This window comes from Lepus europaeus, chromosome 19 (genome assembly GCF_033115175.1).
Source record: "Lepus europaeus isolate LE1 chromosome 19, mLepTim1.pri, whole genome shotgun sequence".
Lineage (NCBI taxonomy): Eukaryota > Metazoa > Chordata > Mammalia > Lagomorpha > Leporidae > Lepus > Lepus europaeus.
This window is the reverse complement of record NC_084845.1, coordinates 59,656,288-59,678,524: the sequence shown is the minus strand read 5'-3', so window position 1 is coordinate 59,678,524 and position 22,237 is coordinate 59,656,288. Positions and strand designations below refer to the sequence as shown.

The 22,237-nt window shown below is 62.1% G+C and overlaps 1 protein-coding gene across 2 annotated transcripts; it reads right to left on the bottom strand.

Moving 5' to 3' along the window:
* Positions 1–516: 516 nt before the first annotated feature.
* MTSS2 (MTSS I-BAR domain containing 2) lies at positions 517–20,949 on the bottom strand. 2 transcript variants are annotated; one of them, XM_062177959.1, is made up of 14 exons: positions 20,850–20,949; positions 17,329–17,390; positions 17,167–17,240; positions 16,384–16,468; positions 16,207–16,298; positions 16,058–16,132; positions 14,864–15,021; positions 14,487–14,594; positions 13,792–13,889; positions 12,376–12,604; positions 4,562–4,636; positions 4,098–4,250; positions 3,779–3,944; positions 517–3,622 (listed from the first exon to the last, which is right to left on the bottom strand). In XM_062177959.1, exons 1-14 carry the CDS (start codon positions 20,916–20,918, stop codon positions 2,856–2,858), a joined length of 2,211 nt encoding a protein of 736 aa, XP_062033943.1. In that variant the 5' UTR covers positions 20,919–20,949; the 3' UTR covers positions 517–2,855. The 2 variants fall into 2 exon arrangements, with proteins under 2 accessions (XP_062033943.1, XP_062033944.1); XM_062177960.1 differs by having other exon boundaries at positions 12,376–12,508.
* Between the last annotated feature and the right edge of the window lie 1,288 nt (positions 20,950–22,237).

The following is a 22,237-nucleotide window of genomic DNA, read 5'->3' as shown; positions in this document are numbered from 1 at the left end:
TGGCCAGAGGGTGGTGGACTCGGGGCCGCGGCGCTGGTGCCACGTCTTGCCACAGTGGATGCTCTCCCAGTTCTCGTATTTTTTTCTATTAAACACCCGCTTTGTTTGATTGGGTTTGCTTTGCTTTGCCTTTCCAGGCAAACTTGAGGAGTCCCTCCAGGGCAGATGGGAGGAGGGGGTGGGGTTGTCCTGTGGTCTGGGGTTCCAAGGAAATAGACGTGAAGTGGACTGAGCCCTAGGCAGGGACAGAGGCATTGGGGTCTTCTCCAGCTTCTGCCCTCAGCTGCGAAGCCTGCGCCAGCCCGGGGCTGTCTGCTAGGGCGTTGGTCTGGTTCCCATCCCCCTCCCTCCGGCTGCCGACAGCATCCAGGGCCGCGGCATTGGTATCTCCAAGTCCCAGGTGCAGGCTCAAGCTGTGGCCACTCCTGACACCTGGGGTGCCCGGGCTGCCCTCAGCCTGGGGTCCGGGGGGGAAGGGGCTGGGGTGCCAAGCAGGCTAGGGGAGAGAGCCAGGGGTGTTAATTACAGTACAACTTTATTAATACTGGGATCTTCACAGTGCATTTGTTACTTGTAGCAGTGACTATTGAAATCAAGGGGAGGACAGAGTGAAGGGGGCTGGCAGGAGAGAATTTTTCCAAAAAACTGACAGAAAAGAAACAAAATGGTGCAGGTGGATGGAGGGGCGGAGATGAGAAAGGGTGAGTAGGAACCAGGAGTTGTGGCCTGGGGTGGAAAAATAAATTAAAAAAAAAAAAGGAACAAGTTAACAGCACCAGAAAAGTTACTTCAGTCCAAAGACGCTTTTGAAAAGAATATTTCTCTGTACAAAATGAGAAAGAAAATGAAAGTGAAGAATTCCCCCAACCAAAGTCTGTGAAGTGGGATGGTTGGCTCGGATCCCGGGGGGTGGGCCTACAAGGTGGTCACTAAGTGGACAGCAGGGCAGCGTGGGGCAGTCACAGGGAGGGCGGGGTGGGGGAGGGTGGAGTATATACAGCCTGGGAGGACCCGGAGGGGAGCAGGGAGGTGGATGGGGCAGGGGAGAACTGTGCCACCCACCGCTTCTCTGGGAAGCCACGGCTTTCCTTCCCATCAGTCAGGCCTCCACCCTGTGGAAACCCCCCCCCCCCCCCGATCTCCCATGAGCTCTTTCTCACAGGGTTGTCTAGGCCTGGCCACACCCCTGGAAGCAGAGGCCAGGCCTGCCCACCACTGCCCCTCACATCCTGCATCCCCCTTGGGCAGCCCACCTGGCGGTCCCTGAGGCAACCCTGTAGGGGGAAGGTGCACCAGAAACCTTGCCCTCTGAGCCCTGGCGTCAGCCTGTGCTTGCAAGCCCAAGCGCTAGGAGCAGTTCTTGGCCCCAGTGACTTCCAAGCCCCACTCCCACCCTGAGCCTTGGGGAGCCCTGTAGGAGTTCTGTCCACGCAGGGGCATTCCTGGCTCGCCTGCTGGAATTCCTAGGACTTTGAGCCTGGGGCAGGGGGTCAGCTCCAACTACGCCACCCAGACCAAGGACAGCCTACTCTTGCGACCCCTGTCATCCTCAGATCCCTGCTGCTCTACCAACCTGTGGGTCCACCTGGAATCCCTCCACTCGCCCTAGGCTCACATGCTTTCTCCTGCTCACACCGGTGGCTTGGGCAAGAGCCCTGCTCCTCCCCAGCCCCGCATCCCGGGATGGCATCTCCTCTGGCAACAGAGAGTCAAAGCCAATCTTCCCGGACTCACTGCTTGACCCTGAGCCTGCAGTCCACTCAGACCACGGCAGGCAGGCCCTGGGGGCCTTCCGCTCCCCACGCTTATTTTGGCTATGCTCAGGACACTGGAGAGAGCGACAGCTCCTCTGGCTTCTGGGGAGCCTGTCCCACCCTTCTCCTGCTGTGGGCCCAGCAGGCCACCGTGGGCCTTGCCCTTCAGGCACTGGCAGACATATACCCTGTTCCATCACCTCGTCCCCATGTAGTCCTCATCCGGAGTCCGTTCCATTTTATTATATTCATAAAATACCCCCCCCCCCCCCCACTCCAGGCTCCACCTCCAGAGGTGGCTGAAACTGTGACTCCAAAGTGCCACGAGTTAATGCCTTATAGACCCAGCTGAAAACTGGATACCTGCAAACAGTGGTGCCGCTGGCCAGGTGACCCCAGGGCCTCGGGACTCCTGTCCCTGCTGCCCCACCTGGCCCTCAACCCAGCCTGTCCCACCTCGTGGGGAGAAGGGAGCTCCCTTAGGGTCCCCTAAGCCCCCTGGAAGGCCCTGTTGAGGGCCTCAACACTTCCCCTTCATGGGTGGCCCCGGCCTCCAACTTCCAACCCACTCTCCTAACCCCAACTGACTGGGAACCTGACCCCTCTACAGCCTCCTGTCTCCAGCTGGAAGGGGCCTGGGACAGGCAGAGTGGCAAGAAGGGAGGTGAGTGAGGTGTTAGCAGGGGCGGGGAGGGAGCCAGCATTCAGGGAAGACTCTGGGAGCAGCTGGCTCCGGTGCGGACCCCAGGCCAGGGTAGGGCTGGGATGGTAAGGAAGGCTGGCTGGGCCCCTCTACTGTGCACTTGCTGGGGAGAGGCAGGGCCTGCAGGGAGGATGTGGAGGGGCAGGCAAGGCAAGGGGCTATAGAACAGGCTCCAAAACCAGTTCACGGCCTGCAGGCTCGGACCAGGCAAGGTTTGTTGAAGTTGCTTCCTGCTGAAACACGGAAATCCAAGCCGGGTGTCTTGTTCCACAAAGTGGCCTTGCCTCTTCCCTGGCTCTGTCCTCGCCCCTGGCTGGGTCTCCGCTCTGGGCGGCCGCTGCTCACAGACCAGGCCGCCTGCTCGCACCGGGGCCAGAGAGGGTGGGGAGGTGGTGCCATCATAAGATGCGGGGAGCCGATCTGTCGTTGGTGACGGTCCTGCGGAGCCGGACCCCGCGCCGAATGGCCACCAGCATGTCTTCAGCTGGGGGGTCACTGGTGGCCGCTGGAGGCGGGGTGGGTGTCTCCTCTGCAGGTGTGGCCGACAGGGCTGTGGGGAAGGGGAACTGGCCCTCCCCCAGGGCATGGGCACCTGCCACCAGCTCCCCAAGCTTCTCCACCAGGCTGTGCCGGTTGGCGGCCAGCCGCTGCTCGTCGTCCTCGGCCGCCAGCCCGGCTCCTGGCCCTGAGTAGCCGGCTGCCTCGGGGGATGGGCTGCCCCAGGCTGTGTTGGGCAGGCTGAGCCTCTTCGGGGAGGCCTTGGCGAGGTCTGGTGCCAGGGGTGAGGCGGCCTCATCGGTGTAGAACACGCACTCCTCACTGCCCGCCCGCGTGGGTCCCACGTAGCTGGGGGAGTCGGGCACCGTGGGTGTCTTCACAGGGACGATGGGCGGCCGGATGGGGATGGGGCCAGCGCTGGACAGGGCGCGGCGCACAGTGGGCTTGGTGGAGGGCGTGCGGCGGATGGTGGCCACGCCGGGGGGTGCGCCCGAGGGCAGCCCCGTGGTGGGCAGCCCGGCCGTGGAGGCTGGGCGCTTGGTCTGGATCAGGCGGCGGTAGTTCTGGGCGATGTTGCTGTTGCGCGGGATAGTGGATGACTTGTCGAACTCGGGCGGGCCTTCGCTCTCGGCGTCCCCGTTCACAGAGTAGCAGTCGTAATCAGAGCCTGGGGGTGGGGGGCAGAGGATGTGGTGAGCCCCCACCCACCCAGAGGAAAGACAGGGCCCTCTTGGGCAGCGGGTACAGCTTTCCTGGCGGGCGAGGGGTGGGACTGCCGAGGCCCAGCTGCCCAGCGCGTGGGGATGGCAGTGCCCTGGCTTACCTTGGGAGGGGATGGTGTCCTCGGAGCACGAGGGCGTGGTGGTCTGTGTGCTGTAGCCGCTCGAGTACTGCAGCGAGTCCCGGCTGCTCTTCTGGTGCTCCAGGCTCAGGCCGCGGGTCAGCACCATGGCCAGGTCACTGGCCGCAGGGGACACCTCCTCACCATGCTGGGAGCAGCAACATTGCAGGCTGAAGCCTCGCTCCCTGCTGCCCCCTCCACCAGGGACTCCAGGCAGCTCCACTGGGTGGTTAGAGCTGGCCCTGCAGCCCCCATGCTGGGCCATCTGCACTGACCAGGTGACTGCAGAGATGCCACCTACCTTGGCTGCAATGGTGGCAGGGGACATCCGGGGGCCTGGGGTGCCTCCGCTGGCTGGGCTTGGCTCTGTGTCTCGGAGGAGCTCCACCCTGTCTTTCCTGCGCTGCAGTGTGGTGCCTGAGGGTGGCTCGTGGGGGCCAGCCTTGGTCCAGTCCTGGGGGTACGGCGGGGAAGTCAGGGGGATCCTGGTCCTGCTGCCATGGCCAGGGGGACCTGACTGTGGTTAAAGCTCTCAGGGTATGCAGGTTTGTGCGAGGCCCCTGGCTCACTACCATGGCTAGGATGGAACCTGGAGTGTGGCTGGGACCCCTCCGTCCCACCAGGCCTGGGGTGAAGATGGGATACCCTGGAGGCAGACTCTCAGGGCTCCGTGTGTGCCCCCCTGGCTGAGCTGGGCCCTCCCTGTGGGGGGTGGCGAGGGGAGGACCGCTGGGGACGGTCCCGAGGCAGGGCTGGGCCACTGACCGAGGTGGGAGAGCTGCACTCGCTGACGGACTGGCAGGTTTCCGAGGCCTCAGAGGACGCAGAGCTGGAGGACTTCTGCCGTGCACAGGCGAGCAGCGGCCGGCAGGGAGGGGAGGAGAGAACAGCTCTGGTCACAGCGCCTGCATGCAGTGGGCTGCTTCATTCAGCATCCCGTCCCATGCTGCAGGGCTGCGCCGGGGAGTGTCGGCAGCAGAACGCAGGGCCCAGAGCACACAGCAGGGGCACTGCCGTGCCAGAGGCCCCAGCCAAGAGCCACACATATTGAAGGTTAGCCACAGGACTTGGTGCCGCTGGCCTGGAGGCAGTAGGCCAGACAAAGATGCTAAGGATGGCAGCTCGGTCAGTGGCATCACTGTTCCCTCAAAGGGGTGCTAGGGCCATCCTGTACTCGTTCAGCTGCCTGCTCTTAGTCTCTGTGAGCCCTGTGGGCAACTGTTACTGACAAGCCTGGAGATCAGGGCTGCAGCCTCAGGTGGGGGGAAGTGAAATGAGAGGAAGCCCAGGGCAGGTGATGCCCAGGGCAGGTGATGCCCGGAGCCGGGAAAGAGCTGGCTGTGCAGAGGAGCAGGGCGTGGCGTGGCCTCGACAGGCTGGGGCAGGAGCCCAGTGAAAGCTGGCTAGAGTGTGAGTGGGAAGTTCCTGTCCCGAGCGGCAGCAGGCACCAGGTACTTGGGAGGCACTCCCACTCCAAACTGACCACGAAGGAAAGAGAAACAGCGGTAGAGGCAGGGCCATGAACTCCTGTGCCTGTGTGCCTGGTGGAGTTCCCATTGCAGGTGCTGTTTTCAGCACTGTGTCACCAAGGACAGTGTGGTGAAGCCACCATGGCTGGGAGGGGATCAGGAGCAAATGGTCGCAACCAACTTTGCCTCTGGTCCCCAGAGTTCCTGCAGGCTGTGATAAACCAGGATCACCTCCAGTAACAGCAAACAAGGCTCCAAGGGGGCGTTCCGAGGAGGGAGTGCATTCAAACTGCACAGAGAAGGCGTCTTGAAAACTCAATGGACAGTTCCACACCCACTCATGGAAAAGAAACAGAAAAACCCCAAACACTTTAACTACAAATAAGAGGAACTTCTTCGATCTCACAAAGAGTATCTACAAAAACGTCAATGGTTTTCTCTCTGCAGCTGTGACAAAGACAAGGATGCCTGTGATCGCCACTTCTTTTAGCACTGGAAGTCTTTGCTACAGCAACACAGCAAGACAAAGAACTAACATTTACAAGGACTGGAAGGGGAGAAACGAGTGACCACTGTTAGCAACAATGTGATGCAGCAGTGTGTAGAATATTCAAGAATTTATACATTGTTAGAATAGGTGGTTTTTAACAGTTACTGGATACAAGGCCAGAAAAAACAATCAGTTGAACAGCTACCAAACAGGAAAAAATAATCCTTACCAAGCCAACATAATAGCATCAGTGAGCATCAAATTCCTAGGGGGAAAAATCGACTGGTAGCTATGCAAGATCTTGACAAGAGGACTACAGACACATTATGGAGAAGAGGCTGCACACAGTCACAGTCCAAATCCCAGGAGTGGTGTTTGGTCTTGCTTTTCTGGTGAAACGGACAAGCTGATCTTGACATGTGGAAGGCAATGCAAAGGGCCCAAACCCGACAGGCTGACACCAGATAACCAACCGCAACAAGAACCGCTGCAGAGGACATGCATGGAGACGGTGTGGTGCTGGCACAGGACAGACCACCCAACCGCAGGAGCAGAGCACAGAGCTCGGGGGCAGCCACACAGCCCCAGGTGAAGTCAAAGGCAACTTTGCAGAGCAGTGGGGAGGTGACACTATGCGTCTGCTCCGCCCCCCCGGTTCCTGGGTCACGCTCTTAGCCCCCAAGGCACTGGTACTAGATCAAGAGGCTGGGATCCGGGATGAAGGAGGAGGACCCGGCCAGGACACTGCCTCTGCTGCTCTCCACACTGTGGGACCACCCAGCATACAGTATCTTGTCAAAGCAGCGCAAACTGGCTGAGAGAGATTAGACTGTCTTTTCAATAAATGGTCGTGAGTCAGGGGTCAGTCAGAGCCGCACGGGACAGAGGACCTCCGCCGCACACAGGCTGCATGTCTAAATCACAAAGGACGACAGAAAGGCTTCTCAAGGACCTAGGGGTATGCAGAAGTATCTCCAGCAGGACACAAAAGTACCAACAATTTGAACACTGGGTAAATAGGACCACATTACAATGGAGAACTTCTGGTCATTAAAATACTATTTAGAACACTAAAAGGTACAGGATGAAAGAAGAGATTTAAACATAGTCTTATAAAGAGTCCTGGCTTCAGACCCCTCGCCCTGTCTGGACAGGCTGAACCCCACCCTTTCTATCCCCTACTGCCCCCCGCCCCCGGAAGTCTTTTCTATTTTACAGCCACAGGGCGGGAGAAGGCGAGTGAGGTGACTAGGTCATGCGGAACCTCCACCCTCCACTGCTCCATCCCAGGAAGCGAGGGGAGTTCTGGGTCCCACCTGGAGGGTCCTGTCTGTCTGAAAATCTTAGCGCTGGCCCCTCGTGGCCTGAGCCTCTCCAGCCCCAGGAATGTTGGGGTTCAGGGACAGCCTCACTGTTGGAAGGTGAAGAAGGGAGTTGGGGGGTCCCGTCTCTCCTGTGGTTTATGATTCTCTAACCTCGCCCACTCCCCCCCACAGGAAGAGCTGAGCATGCAGCTCTCCGGTGTCTCCCACATGACGGTCATGGTCCAAAATGGGGCCTCTGACCCCCAAATTCTCCGGGGTTAGACACAGGTGTTTATTCCTCTGGAATCACCCTTCACTGTCACCTGTGAGTCTGCTCCTTGGGGAAGAAGTTGGCCAGCTCCCGAGCCTTCAAGTCCGAGCCTGACTCGGATCCGGCCGATCATTGCCCTCCTCCTGCGCCTTGGCACCCGGCTACCAATTCTTCACCTTCCTCTTCCTCCTCTGTGTCCATCTCACCTTCCTCTGTCTCCTCTTTCTCCTCTGTGTCCAACCCCCGCCCCCCACTACCCACTCGCGCTCCGAAGAGCCACCCTCTAAGAAGTCATGCCCTCCTTCCACCACTCCGTCCTCCACTGGGAGGCCCGCCAGGTCTGTCAGGTGTGCTCTCCGCACAGCTGTAGCCTTGTTTACCCCAGTCTGAACAGGCGTGCTCCGGCCAAGTGCCCGCCTCCCCCGGGAAACCTTGCTACCTCTCTTCCTGCTGCGCTCACATCTCAGTTCTTTCTTGTGTGAAGTCAGAAATCTCTTTCTGAGCCAGTGTCGGTCATGGATCCAGCAGAGCCAGCCGAGGAAGAGCAGAAACAGTGGCCAGTCCTGTCCAAGCAGCTTCGCCCTGCAGGATGCTCGGCGCCTGGCCGCCTTCTGTGCGCCCCCGGCCTTGTCTCTGCCGACATTCCGTGGAGACAGAGGCTTGGCCACTCTTTCTCTGCCCACCTATGTAAGAGGCCCCTGCTCGGTAGCGTCTGCCTTGCTGGGGGTGAGGGTGACAGGTGCACAGCGCCCTGCTCCGCTTCCTTAAGAGGCTGCAGTTTGTGGGGTTGCCACTGTCGAGACTGGTTTGCAGCCTTTTGTCATCCCTGTGTGACTCTAAAATGACTAACAGTGAAGTTCACGGAGCTGTGTTTTGTCTTCTGGACTAAAGACTTCCCTGAGATTTCTAGGGTTTCGCGGCACTTTGGTGTACAGTAACTTGATTTCGCCAATGCTCAAAAACTGCTCTAAAGTAACTATTAGTTAAATACTGTTATGTTCCTTTAAAAGATGTTTTTCTCTAATTTAGAGGTTTTAGAGGACTGTTTGAAAAGTTAGCTCCTAGATCTTAAAAGTCCAGAAGAAAAAACAACACCTCACTGTCCTGTGCAGTTGCAGGATCACAGGCTGAATCCTGTGCTGATCCTTTTTCAGAACGCTTTTGTGTTTTTCTCACTGCCCTGGGTAACAAAATTTTATGCATCTCGGGGGAAGTTTGTGTGTTGTTACTACTTTAAAAATCTGAGACGTTAAAACTGCCTATTTTTAAATGTGTGTGATCACCTTAACTCTGATTGGATTTGGCCCACAGCTTGGGTTAGCATGCTGAAGTGAAATGTATTATTATTTTTATTTTGACCTAATTGGTTTGCAGCTCAGACAGTCTGACCTTGAGGCTTCCAGCTGGATCCCTGGAACTCTCAAAAGGTGAGGCTGTCATTGGGAAAGAAAAACTTCCTTAGTTAACTTAAACTGTAAAATATAATCGATGTCAGGTTATAAAATGATGCCCCACTTATGCTGTGCTGATGGGCCATGGCTACAGAGCAGACCCATCTCCCACGCTCTGTCCCACGCGTAGGCTTGTCCTGCACCTCACATGGACTGTGTGACGGTGAGGGGTACCACACACACTTTCTCCCTCATCTCCAGCTTCTGACAGCGGCTGGGTCGGCACTGGGTCCGTGAGCTGGCCGAGACCTCCTCAACCACATCACCATCCTTGCTGGCAGCCTGCTCTCTGCAGGCAGCCAAAGCCAGATTAAAAAAAAATACTGCTACTATGAGTCAACAAGAGATAGCCCAGTGTGAAAACAAGCGAGGGATCTCGACATGCCCTTCAGGGAAAGGGATACGCAAATGGCCTTTAAAAGTGTGAGCTGGTGTTGAAAAGACGTCCAACGGCACTGCCACTGTCTAGCGAAGAGCCATGTCGGCTGGGACAGCTGCTTGCGAAGGAATGGGACGTGGGCGCGTCCTGTGGCTCAGCCAAAGAGCTGCAGTGCCCGCCCGCCTGGCAGACGCGGACCAGCCCTGTGACGGCGCTGCACAGAGGGATGCTACACGGCGGTGAGAACAGCACACACCTCCAGGCAAGCACGGGGGAACGGAGGAGCCAGAGGGGAAGGGTGCACGCTGTGTGATTCCACGGCGTACGTGATGGGAGGCGCTTCACAAGGTCATGGGGAGATGGAGCTAAAAGGTGCTTATTGTGGTGGAAAAACATTTGAAATCCTGCAAAGTGTTTTCAAATGTACATTTCCCATGAACTTTTTGAAGACCCTCCATATATATACGTGTGTATATATACGTATACATGTATACATATATATGTGTTTATACGTAGGATGAAGAAGGCAAAAACGAATCGAGTCCAGAGAGTGGTTACCTTTGTAGGGCATGCAGGGCTCTGGCCATGCAGTTTCCTGGTCGTGGTCTGGTTACATGGGTATCTGGCTTGTGCACTTTTATTGGGCTGCACACTTAAGCTGTATTTAGCTCTGTGCATGCGCAAAACATGTCAATTACGATTCTTAAGAGACTCCGTGGTGATGGACAGGACTCACAGAGTAAAAGCAGTATTTGAGTCCATATTGGTACAAGTAAATGAGCATGTAAGTAAGTGTGGAGAAGGGATAGCATTTTACACAATTTTTATTAACACAGGAAGAAGAAAGTCACTATGGTAATGGGCAAGCATCACCGGCGGATGATGGGACTGGGGAGCCAGAGCCTGAGGAGAGCAGGGTACGTGCCTCGTCTCAAAGCAGCCCTTCCCAAGGGTACCGTGGGCCTGGGCAGGCGAGGACTCTGCAGGGGTGAAGCCTGGCAGCCGTCGCCTTAATCAAGGATCAGGTGAGGCAGTGGTGGCATCACGCGGCACACCACCACTTCTGTGGTCCTCTTGCCAAAGATGAACGCCCTCTCATTCTGCTTATTTAGTTGATTCTAAAAGCAGAGCAGGGGCGGGGTGTACTCTCCAAATGCCCACTAGAGCCAGGGTTGGGCCAGGCTGAAGCTGGCAGCTGGGAACTTACTGTGGGTCCCCCACATGCACACACTTGTGCGGGCACTGCTGCCTCCCAGGAACGGTGATGGGGGTGTGGCTGCCTCCAGCAGGGTCACAGCTGCTCGCCAACCACTGGTCTTCCTTGCTGCGGGGCCTCCAGTTCAGTGTCCGACCCCCTCAGTCTGTAGCTCACCTCCGTCTTCCTGTGTCTCCACTCTACGTTCTGGTTAGTTTCTTGGGATCCCTTTTCCAGCCTGCTGTTTCTTTTTTGCTTTTGAACTTCCCGCAGAGGACTGTTTCACTGTCCCTGACCCCTCGTTTACGCCAGGTATCAGATCCAAACTGAGAGACACTCTACAAAACACCTGACCAATATTGAAAAGGCTCAGTCACAGAAGACACTTAGAAGGCTGGGCCTGGGCAAGTGACACAGACAGGAAGCAGGCAACAGAGAAAAGTCCACAGGCGCTTACATAAGCTGTCGGCACTGGGGGGGGGGGGGGTCTGTGTCCTCTTTCCGCAACTCTCAGCACAGCTGAAATGATTTCAAAGCGGACACAGTCCTCTGCGGGAAGTTCAAAAGCAAAAGAGCGAGCAGGCTGGGAAAGGGATCTCCAGAACCCAACCAGAACGTGGAGTGGAGACACAGGAAGACGGAGGTGAGCTACAGACTGAGGTGGTCGGACGCTGACTTGGAATCCCCGCAGCAGAGACCACGAGCCGTGAGGGTGGAAGCGGGAGAGAACCGCTCCAAAGTCCAAGAGCAAATCAAAGACACGAACGGGTTAAGGAGAAACAAACCCGTGTTTGGACTCCTTGTAGCAAAACACAGAACAGCCTGAAACAGGCCAAAGATGCCACCTCACAGAGCCAGGATGGCGACACTGTCACCCCAGGCTCATGGCTAAACCACCAGCAGATGAACCCCTAGAAGAAGCAGGTTTACAGATGAACAGGAACTCGGCGCTGGCTAACCACGCTGTCTGCCTCAGGCAGGAGGAGGGACTCCGCAGGAAGACCTGAGGTGCAGGGACACCCGAGTGACACAGAGGTGGCCGGCCTGGCACCCTGCAGGGGACAGCAGAGCCCAGGCATGATCCCGTGGCTCAGTACACGCGTGGTGCCTGCACAGAACCCAAGAACGTCGCCCCGTTTACTCCAAGGCATCTCTAGACCTCTTACAATGGCCAACACGATTGCCTCTGTGGGAATGACGAGAAAATCTGTGTTCCGTGCAGGTGCAGTATTCTCCCCTCAGCTACTGAGCTGTGGATGTGGAACCCAGAGACACGCAGAGCCTACGGCATTGAGAAGGACTCAACGGAGAAGACAGCTGTCGTTCATGGGCACTACAATTAGGAGAGCAGTATACCTCACAGGGATGGCCAGCCGATGGATGGTGGTCTCTGACTGGCTCAGGAGGTAGGTTCTGCCAAGGATGCCTGGTGTGCTGCGCCCCAGTAGAGCAGATACGAGAAAAGGAAAGGCAAGGGAAGAGGCACAAGAGCCCCAGGACAAGAAGAACAAAGCGTCCAAGTAGTTCAGGATCATATTAAACATAAATGGACTGAAAGTGCCGACTAAAATCCAGAGCCCAGGGCCGCGGGGATGCTGTGGATTGAACGCCCGCTTGGGATGCCTGCATCCCATATCAGAGCTTCAGTTCAAGTCCTGGCTGCTGCTCTGGGAAGGCAGCGAATGATGGCCTAAGTGCTTGGGCCCCTGCCACCTGTGTGGGAGACCTGGATGGAGTTTTGGTCTCCCCACTGTTGGCTTTTGTGGGTATTTGGGGAATAAACCTGCAGATGGAAGATCTATCTTGCTTTGCCTTTCAAATAGATTAAAAAAAGAGAGATTGTTGTCTTACTGAATTAAAAGCAGAAAATTTAGGCATATGCTGTTTATAAGATTCATCTAAAATACACGGATAAAGTAGGTTTAAAAGCTGAGATGCAAATTGGAATGCAATCGAGGAACAGAATCAAGTTGCAGCAGCTGAGGCGGCCCCACCAGTGGCCAGCCTGACGCCCACTCACCTGGCTGGTGATGTCTGAAGGCATGGGTGAGGGGGGCTTGGAGTAGGTGGCATCCTGGGAGACGAAGCCAGAGTCGTGGGAAGAGACGCTGGAAAGGCGGGCGGTGGCGGTGGCGGTGGCTGGCTGGGCCAGGCTGCGGTAGCGACAGGTGGAACTGGGTGAGTATGTTTGGGCACCCCCAGGCCACGGGGCTCCGCCACCCTTGGCACTGCTACCGCTGCTGGGGGCACTGAGGGAGCGAAGGAGGGCACAGTGGCCGGACAGGGAGACAAGGGGTGTATGTGGTGGGGAGGGTGACAGACGAGGGTTGGGGAGATGGGTGAGGGGCAAAGGAAGGAAAAGACAATGTCAGATGACAAGGTCCTGAGATCCAGGTGCTACAGAGGAGCTGGGTTCTGGGATGGCAGGGCAGGGCCAGAGCAGGGGACCCCCCCCCCCCAAAGCCTCAGTGCTGTGCTCAGGGTGTGCCTTAGGCTAGCAGTGGCCTCAGTGAGAGCCAGAGTGTGTGATCACTCCTAGACGGCCCTCCTGGTGTTGGTGTTTGCCACCTGACTGCACTTCAACATCCAGCACCTGCTGATGGGCTTCATGGCCTCGTGGAGGGCACCTTCTAGGAGGGTCTGCAACCACTGTCACCCTCGTCGCTCCACTGCCCTGACCCTGACCCGGCTCCGTCCGCGTGGCGCACACCTTGTGCACTGCTCTCTCCCCCAAAGGCAGTGTTTCTGGCCACAAGGGTTGCCTTCCTGCCAAACCCAAACAGGACTCTGCAGTCCCTCCAGCTCCCGCGCTGGCTCACGGTCTGCTGATCAACCGTGCCTCGCAGAGGGATGGTGCTGGGGACGGGGTGCCTGGCTTAAGGCAGCCTTCCCCAGAAACCTGAACAGTACACAGCCCCTCCACTGTGGTCTCGGTGCCAGCCCAAGCTTGCCCAGTGGCTGAGCAAGACCCCTGGGGGCCAGCATGGAACAGCTCCCTGGGCATCGGCTTTGACGAATCAGCCAGGCCAGAGTGCTGTTGACCTCGTGGTCTCCGGGTTACGTCCCCTGAAGCCTCTGCACCTCTCCCTGATCTGATTCTTACTACCCCTTGGGGTGCTGGGCACAGTGGAGTCCAGTGGCTACAGGCTGGGACTCTGCCTCGGCTCCCGCTTCTGCGACATGCAGCCAACACTACACCTGAGAGGGTGGTGGGAGGAGTCAAGGAAGCAAATGCACAGTAAGCGGAGCCGCCGCCAACCCCTTCCGCCCGCCAGGGCCCGCACCTGCAGCAGTGTCGGGTGGTGAGGCGGCTTCTCCTCCACGCTGGCCGAGCCCCTGCTGTAGAGGTGACGTGACGTCTGGGGCCCCGGAGCCCTCTTGAAGCGGCTTTGTGCAGAGCGTCCCTGCCCGCCCCCCGGACCCCACCCCCACTCACCTGCACATGCTGGACTTCCGGGAGCTGGAGCTGCTGGGTGACGAGGGCGGGGTCTGGTAGGACCAGCTGTAGTCTGAGCCCTTCAGGTCCTTGATCACCTGGGCAGGGACAGGGATGGGGGTCACTGGAGGCAGCCCCCCGCAGAAAGCAGGATCCTTTTCTGGACACCCCACTTTCTTCCCAGAAAACCCCTCCCTAAGCCTTAATGTAAGCTCCTCAGCTGGGGGCAGGAAGCAGGGGGACACTGGAGGGGATTCGGCCCTCTCTGAGCCCCTCTGGCTCACATGCATGGGGGGGTCCGGCTTCTGAGCCTGGCCCAGGTCAGGCAGGAGACAGAGAACCAGGTGCTCCAGGGCCAGGCCGCAGTACCTGTGTCACCCTGGGGCTCTGCCGGCTCCTGGACCTGGCCGACTTTCCCCTGTGACTCAGGGTGTCTTAGGGCACCCGTGGAAAAGGCAGGGCACACGGTAGGCGCCTAAGGAGCGCATTCCACGTGGGAGCAGGGTGGGCAGGTATGTGGATGTAGGGGGGCGAGGGGGCGTTCTGGGCATGGATGATGCCAGGCTGAGTTTGGCAGGGGTCTGGCTGCAGTGGAGCTGGGTCCTGTGCCCCCCACCTCCTGGCTGTGCCCTCCACTGTTCCCAACCAAGGGCGGGCGCCTCTCCTCCCGGCCTGAGCCCCAGGGCTGGCCGTACCTGCTCGCTGGCGGGAGGCAGCTTGTGGGGCTCTGCGGTCAGCACCACCAGGTCGTCGATGATGCCCTGCAGGTGGGTGATCTCTCCCAGCATGGTCAGCTCGCCGTTCTGAGGAAGCAGTGTCCCACTGCTGGCTCTGCCCTCCCAGCCTCCCCCCCCCCCCCCCCGCCCCATGACCAGTGCTGCTCAGAGCTGGTGGACGCTGGGCCCATGTAGCCTGGGGGCTGCGTGCCATCTGTCCAGACCAAGGCATCGCACGATGGGCTCTGGGAGCTGCCTTTGAGCCCCTGCAGGAGCCTAGCCACGGGTCCCCGAGAAGTGGCCTTTCTTGCCAGACAAGAGGCTGAGGCCGGGTCCGCCCTGCGGGGCCTGCTCACCACGACAGGCTGCAGGAAGGTGATGAACGTGCAGAAGCGGCCTCGCTCCTCAATCAGGGCGCGGCGCACGGCCTGCTTCTCCGTCTCCTCCAGCAGCAAGTACATGTCGTTGACGTCCTGCAGGGCGCTGTCCAGCTGGGGCTGCAAGTCTCCTTTCCCTGGAGGGGGGGAGGCGAGGCTGCGCTGGGGACACGGGCCCAGCTTGCTGCGCCGTGGCTCAGGCCCCCGCAGTGGTGTCGCTGGCGTGGGGGCAGGGGGACCGGGGAGGGTCAGCAGGACTCTGGGGGCTTCCGGAGGGGCTGGTCCCACCAGAGCAGGCAGAGAGGACAGACTGACACGCACACAGACACACACACACAGGACAGACACAAGAGCCGCAAAGCCACATGGGACTCGGGGTGGGCAGACGAGCACGTGGAACCCAGCTGGAGGCCTGCACTGCCCAGGACGCATCACTGCCCACGCGCGGGACAGGGAGCCGGGGTGGAAGCAGGACAGTGGAGAGCCGGGGCTCAGCTGTCGGCCAGGCCGGCAGGGGTGCGGGGGGCGGGAGAGCTAGGAGCTGGGCCTTGGGAGCAACGCACAGACAGCAATAGCACTGAGAGGCAGCGAGAGAGAGAGAGAGGATGATGGAGAGGAGACAGGGGAAGCAGGCAGGCCACACGGGATGGTGGGGGCCGGGCTGGCGGGGCAGCCGGGCTCTGTGCCCTCCCACCCTGCCCCAGCCGGCCGACTCCTCCCGGCCTGGCAGACTGACCCAGCAGTGGCCCCCAGACTCATCTCTGGCCAGGGGCCCTGGGCGCCCCAGCCCCAGGCCCCTCCCTCGGTGGACCGACCACTTTCCTCGCTCCTCCTTGGCCGGGAGAGGCTCCTTCCAACGGCCCTGAGCTGGGGGAGACAGACAAATGCGACAAGGACGGGAGGAGCGGCTGGAGGGGTGGACACTGGACTTACCAAGTAGCTCTACAGGAAGATGAGGGAGGAGGAGAGGAGAGACAGAGAAGAAAGAATGTGTGAAGGACAGCCGGATGGACAGAGCCGCTCCTGGCCTGGGGCCGCCTCGGCCTCCCCAGAGGGAGGTCCTGGGCCCGCCTTGGGGGGCAGGGCGGCTCCCTGGGTCCCACCCAACAGGCTGGAGGGTCCTGCGTCGAGGGGGAGAGGGCCCCGCTGGCCAGGGTGCTCCTAGGCCGCTACCTTTGCGCGCCTTCTTCTGCAGCTTCAGCGTGTCCGAGGACTTCTTCTTGATCTCGTGCCGGGCTCGCTTGTACTCTGCGCGGAGCGAGAGGGGGCGCTAGAACCGGGCCCTGCGGGCGCAGGGGCGCCGCCCCACGGCCCGCCCCCACCTTTTGCGTGGTCCTTGTCCAGCTGGTTGGCCGACTTCTTCCAGTCCTCAATGCGCTCCTGCAGCGGGTTGATGAGGCTCTCGAGCAGCGCGCTGCGGGTAGGCGCGGGGCCGGTCAGGGCCGCGGCCCCGGCGGACGCCTGCCGCCCACCCTCCGCCGCCCGGCCGGCCTACTCACTTGGTGAACTGCCGCAGCTTGGTCTCGATGCTGCGGTGGCGCATGCACATGCGTGTGAGCGCCGAGCCGATGTCCCGCGTGGCCCCTGGCGAGGCAAGCGCACGGCGTGGGAAGGGGCCTGTCGGGGCCTCTGCGCTCCCGGCCCTGGGCCACGAGGGGGCGCCCGGGGCCCGCCAAAGCGGCGTCGGCGGCCGGCACTGCCGGCCCGGTGGGGACAAGGACCAGGGTCAGGCTCCTCCGTGTTTACGCAGCCCCATCTCTCTCACGCCTCCTCCCGGGCCAGGGCACCCCTGCCACCCTGGCCGCCTGCGGCTCTCGGGGCTCTGCTGGTCAGGCCTGGAGCTGCCCTCTCGCCCAGCGGGGAGAGGCCAGGGCTGCCAGCGGCAGACCAGAGAGGGCCGTGCACTGTGGTCTTGCGTCCGGCTCTCAGCGAAGACGGCGCCGGAGCTCAGGGCCCTACTCCTGGGTCCAGTGGGGATGGCGGGAAGGAGCCACGATCGATCGGACTCACTACACAGGGTTGAGCCGCCATGGTCGCCAGGTCCAGCGAGCTGACCCCGGCCAGAAGGGAACGCGGGGTGTGACATCCTGGTCACCACTCACCCACTCCTCCGTGCACGCCTCTTGTGATGAGGGGCTCACTCCACCGCCACCAGCCCACTCCACTGGAGAGCAGACCCAAGGACGCCAAGGACCCACCTCGGGCCTGGCTTCCTCTCCCTGGCCCACACCCACAGGGCCCTTCCAGGTGCCAGGCCCGCCCCAGGCCGCCCCCCTCCCCACCTCGGGTGTTGGTGGCCATGTCAGCCACTTTCTGGAAGGCATCCAAGAAGGCCACGGCCGCCAGCACGGTGGTCCTGGGAGATGGGGTGCAGGGTCAGTGAGGGGCCGTGTGCTCCTCTGCCCACTCCACCCCTCCCCAGCGGGGGCACCCGGCAGCCTCACCTCAGCTGGGAGTGCAGCTTTGTGGCCTTGGAGTTGAAGTCCTCCCAGATGGGGTAGGAGCTCTGCCAGAGGACGGAAGAGGACGTGAGCCCCTCGGGGAGGTGCCCGCAGCTTGGGGAGGGGGCGGGGCTCTCCCTGCCTCTGTCCAGACTCTGCACAGTCTCCTGTCCCCCCGGGGGGGAGGGGAGAAGGCTCCTGGGCCCTTGGAGTTCAGAGGGGCTGGGCCACCAGGCATCCCCTCCCGCCTGCGTGCCGCCACCTTTCACAAAGATGGAAAGGCAAACAGCTGGTCCCCACTCCTCCAGGCTCCCAGGGCCCAGCAGGGGGTCTGCGGGGCCCAGGAGGGGCATCCAGTGGAGGGGGGAGCCCTCTGACCTGCCCACCTGCCCTAGGGGCAGAGGGAGGCAGGGCTCAAGGCGATGCCAGGTGTCCAGCAGGGCCTCCCCTGGGCCCCGGAAGCTGCTCCTGGCAGGCCAGCAGCAGTGGCTCCCAGGCCCAGGGAGGCCGTGGCTGCCGAGGACCTGGCCAGGGACAAGCAGGCCCCGGGGCTGAATGGGGCCTTGTGCGGCCAACAGAGCCACCGTTCTCCGCCCCAGCCCTCCCCTCGAGGGGAAACAGTGTGGCCTTTATCCCAGCCTGGCCCGGGGCTCCTCACTGGGAGGGGGCTCCCAGTAGGGAGGTCGGGCTCCAGGCGACCGAGCTGTCCAGTCTGATGGAGGGGCTTTGCTGCCTAGCACGCTCTCCCCGCGCCCAGGGCCTGGCAGGATGGGCGCTGGGGCAGGGCTTTCCTCCTGGTGAGGGGGAAGGTGGCGACCCCAGCCGAGGCCCTGCAGGGGTGACGAGAAACATGGCGGCTCCAGGCCATCTCCGAAACTGCCCCCTCCCCGCTGGTCCCTGCCGGTGTCCAGGGAAAGCAAATATTTGAGAGCGCATGAAGGCTGCAGCAAGAGGGGAAGCTGTGGGTGGGCTGGCCCCTTGGGGCCCCGCTCAGGGTGGAGGGGCCTGGGAGGCAGCCCCGGGCCTTGCACCACCTCCCCTGGCCCCATCGGCCTCCGCGGCCCCTGTGAGGGCTCTGCTGGCGGGGAGTGGGAGACATCAGCAGAGGCCAGGCCCAGGCGCCCTCCAGCACACGGACGGGCGCACCTCAGCCTCTCCCTCTCCCTGGCAATGCCTCAGGGACCCCAGAGACGGAAAGGGTCCCAGTGAGGCAGCACGTGACAGCAGGGGTCACAGCGGCCCCGAGAGATTGATGCTGTTACTGCCCCCATTTCACAGATGAGCAAACTGAGTGGAGAGCTCATCAGAGAGGTCAAGGGAGCTGCCCTAGGCCACAGGCCTGATCCCAGGTCTGGCCCTGGGTGCAGGCGGACAAGCACTGAATGTCCAGGGAGGCTCTGCCCTGAGCCCGGAGGCTGCTCTGGAAGGGGAGGGGAAGTGCTTGTGCCCGCAGGGGCCCCTGTGCTGGGGATGGGATCTCTGTCTCCGGGAGACGTTGGGTGTGGGACAGCAACGCAGGCTCCCATCCCAGAGAGGGCTCTCGGGGTGGCCCTGGCCTCAGTGCCCAGCCCACAATGCAGGGGCGCTGCGCGATGGCCAAAAGGGGGCATGGCCCAGCCCCGCCTCTCTGCTGGGGCACCTCCCACCCAGCCAGGCCCCCCAACCCCGTGTCCAGGTGACACTCCCACTTTCGGGGGAAGGCAATGATTATCACCCACTCTCCGTACCAGGCTGAGGCCCCTTTGGTTGAAGCCCCTCTGGGCAGCAGAGGGCAGCCCCTCCCCACCCCTGAGCCCACACCCTCCTTCCCTTGGCCACCTCTCTGCCCAGAGCACCAAGGAGGGGGGCTGGGGAAAAGGTTCAGGACGCAAGACCAGTCCCCTGTCCCCAGTCACTTGGCTGGCGGCCACCTCCCCCTATGGAAGCCCTGCTGTTGGGGAAACGGCCAGGAGCTGCCCCTGAGATGCACGCAGCCAGCTCCTTCCCCGTCCCTGGTTAGGATCCCTGCACGCACGCCTATGTCACAGCCAGGGCCATATCGTTGCTCAACGTCACCCCAGGTGAAGCCTCTCCCACTGTGCCGGAAGCCCTGGCTACCATCTGGGCCCTTTTGCTTCTGTCTCGTTCCCAGGTTCCTTGCAAATTGGCTGGAGAGCGAGGGATCGGGCCTGCATCTCCGCTCAGGGCAAAAGCTGCTGCCTCAGTGCCTCCCGTATGGCTACCCAAAGCGGGAGGGGGCGAGGTCCCACCCCCCCAGCGGAGGGGGAGGTGCTCTGTGCTGCCCAGTGCCAGAGAGGGACCCCAGGGCCAGGGCTCTGCCGTCCACAGGGTCTGCAGGTGTGTGCAGGAGGAGGCGCCAGGAACGGCGGTTCCAGGAGGCACTCGGGATGGGGCAGGAGTACCCCCATGCTCTTCACCCAGTCCCCCCGACAGCAGCAGCGGCCCCAGGCCTCCTTGGGGTGGAGGGGGCAGGGATTTGGCGGCTGCCTGGGGGGGGCTGCTCCCTCCCTCTTTCACAGGGCCTGCCCCAGCACGGGGGGGGGGGGGGGGGGGAAGGGGCTGGTGGGATTGTGCTGTGTACTTGGTCAGTGTGCTGGGTGCTGGGCTGTGTGGCCGCCAACTCTTGCCCGGCTCCTCCCCAGCCTGCAGTCCTGCTCATTCGTGGCAGACGGAGCTGCGGGGTCCCGGCCCGGTCTGTTCTGGGAGCTGGACCCTCTCTGCCGGGTTAGCCTTGGGCAGCCCTGCCCAGCCCTGACCCCTCCGAGGGAGACCCCCCTCCCTCACAGCTGAACAATGAGGGCTGAGGTCAGGGGCAGGGCGCAACACTCTCCTTAATGACCTTGAGCCACTCCCGGGCCTCAGTTTCCCAACCTGGTAGGGTGAGCCTGACCTTGGGTAACAGCGGGGGAGGGGGCTAAGGGAGGAGTGTCAGGGAGGGGGAGGGCTGGAGCCGAGAGCCCAGGCCCGCAGTGGGGTAGGAAAAGCGCTCCCCTGGGGTGGCTCCGGCACCCCAACCTTCTCCGCGCCTCCCCCAGGGCCTGTCCTCGGCGCCCGCGGGCATTCAGCCTGGAGGCCTCGGAACCCTGGGGCTTCCAGGGGCTTGCGCGGGGGGCGCCGGGAGCAGAGGCCGAGGCCGGGAAGGAGTTAACGGTTCTCCGCTTTATTTTTTTCCCTGCTTTGGCGGTGACAGCATTGTCTGGGCTTCGGGGCCGTCGGGGGCTGGGAGGGGGGCACGGTGGTGGAAGGGGGCGGAGGCCGGGGAGACCCCAGACCCGTTAAAGGGCAGCGGAGTCGGCCCTGGAACCAAACCCCATTCACGCGTGGTTCGGAGGTCTGCGGCGCAGAAACCCGGCGTGCTCGCAGGCTCGGCTCGGGACCCCCCTGGGGCGACCCCAGAGCCGCACGGACACCCCGACACCCAAGCACTCACACTCCGAGCCGGGCGCGCGAGGGCAGGGCCCCGCAGGCGCAGGCAGGACACGCGAGGGCAAGGACACACGGACGCCGCGGCGCGCCCCGCTCACCTTCATGTCGTTGACGATGGCCTGGAAGAGCCCGCCCAGGGCGCCGCACTCCTTCTCCGCCGTCTCCATGCTCGGGCCGGGCCGCGGCGCGGCGGCGGGGCGCTCGGGAGCTGGGGGCCGCGCGCGGGCGCTCGCTCCGGGCCGGGCCTCTCAGCGGCCGGCCGCGCGGCGCTCCGGAGCGTGGGGCCGCCGGCGGGCGGCGCGGGCCATGTCGCGCGGGGCTGGCGGCGGCGCGGGGGGCGCGGCGCGGGCGGGCGGGCAGCCGCGGCGCAGCCTGGGCGCGGGACTGAGCGGCGGCCGTAACCCGAGCCGCCGAGGCGCGGGCGTCACGTGGGGGCGGCGCAGGAGGGCCGCGGGGAGGGGCGCGCCGCGCGGGGAGGGGCTGTGGGAAAGGCCGAGCGGGCGCGGGCCCGTCCGCGCCCCGGAGCCGGGCTTTGAAATCCGAGCCCCGCGCGGCCAGACTGGTCGGGCGAGCGGGGCCGGCGCGCGGGGGCGCCGCTGGGGCGGGGCCGACCGGCTCCCGGCGGGAGTGCGGGGGGGGGGGTGTCCGGCCCCCTCCCCGGGCAGGGGCTCCAGTGCCCCCTTCTGGCCGGGCGGGGCTGGGTTCCCGCGCTTTCAAAGCCAGGCAGTAAGCGGCACCTTCTGCCCCCCGCCGGAACGGGGCCGGCCCTCGAGGAGTCCCGCCTCATAGGACAGGGGTTCAGGGTGTCACGGGCGCCGCCGCCCGCCTTGGGACATCTCATTCCCGGGGCGGACCCCACCCCCAACTCCTTTGGCTTCTTTGCCAAGAGGGAGGAATCCACCCAGACCCGGAGGCCGGACTTTCGGCTGGTGGATGGGGTGCCTCCTACTTGATGGATTGGGGGGGGGGGCTGATGTGGGAGCAGCAGGACGAAGGTGTGACGCGACGCAGGCACGTACGCGTGGGCAGAGGCAAGTTCAGCCCGACGTCCTGGGGACTGCAGGCAGGGAAACCCACCGCCATGGGGCGGGCGGGGCAGTGCTGGGGCTCTGGGGAGACGTGAGCTCCTTCTCCACTACCCCAGAGCCGGCAGCAGCCGCTTGGGAGCTCATTATGAAGCCACGCCAAGGCTTCCCAAAGCAGGTTAGGTGAACCCTGGCCTACAAGTGCTGGAAACGGAGGGTTAGGGTCTTTGCCCCCCCCCCCCCCACCGCCCCCGTGCTCTGCACTTCCCTCTCACCAGAAGCTCCTGAGGCCCACTCCCATCTGCCTGGAGGGGGGCCGTGTCCCATTGGTCCCTGGGACTCGCAATGAAAAACCGTATTAGGGAACAGGAACGAGTTCAGGTTCCAGGGCAGGCCAGGAGGAAGGCACAGGTCCTAGATGCCAGGAGCCGGGCCCCAGGTCCACACCGACCACGTGGGGG

Excerpts from the sequence above, each read along its gene's own strand:
- MTSS2 (XM_062177959.1), bottom strand. The coding sequence starts at position 20,918 with ATGGAGACGGCGGAGAAGGAGTGCGGCGCCCTGGGCGGGCTCTTCCAG. Across the intron at positions 17,391-20,849 it reads CCATCGTCAACGACATGAAG|AGCTCCTACCCCATCTGGGA; the intron begins GTGAGCGGGGCG and ends GTCCTCTGGCAG. Across the intron at positions 13,890-14,486 it reads TGCCTCCCGCCAGCGAGCAG|GTGATCAAGGACCTGAAGGG; the intron begins GTACGGCCAGCC and ends GTCCCTGCCCAG.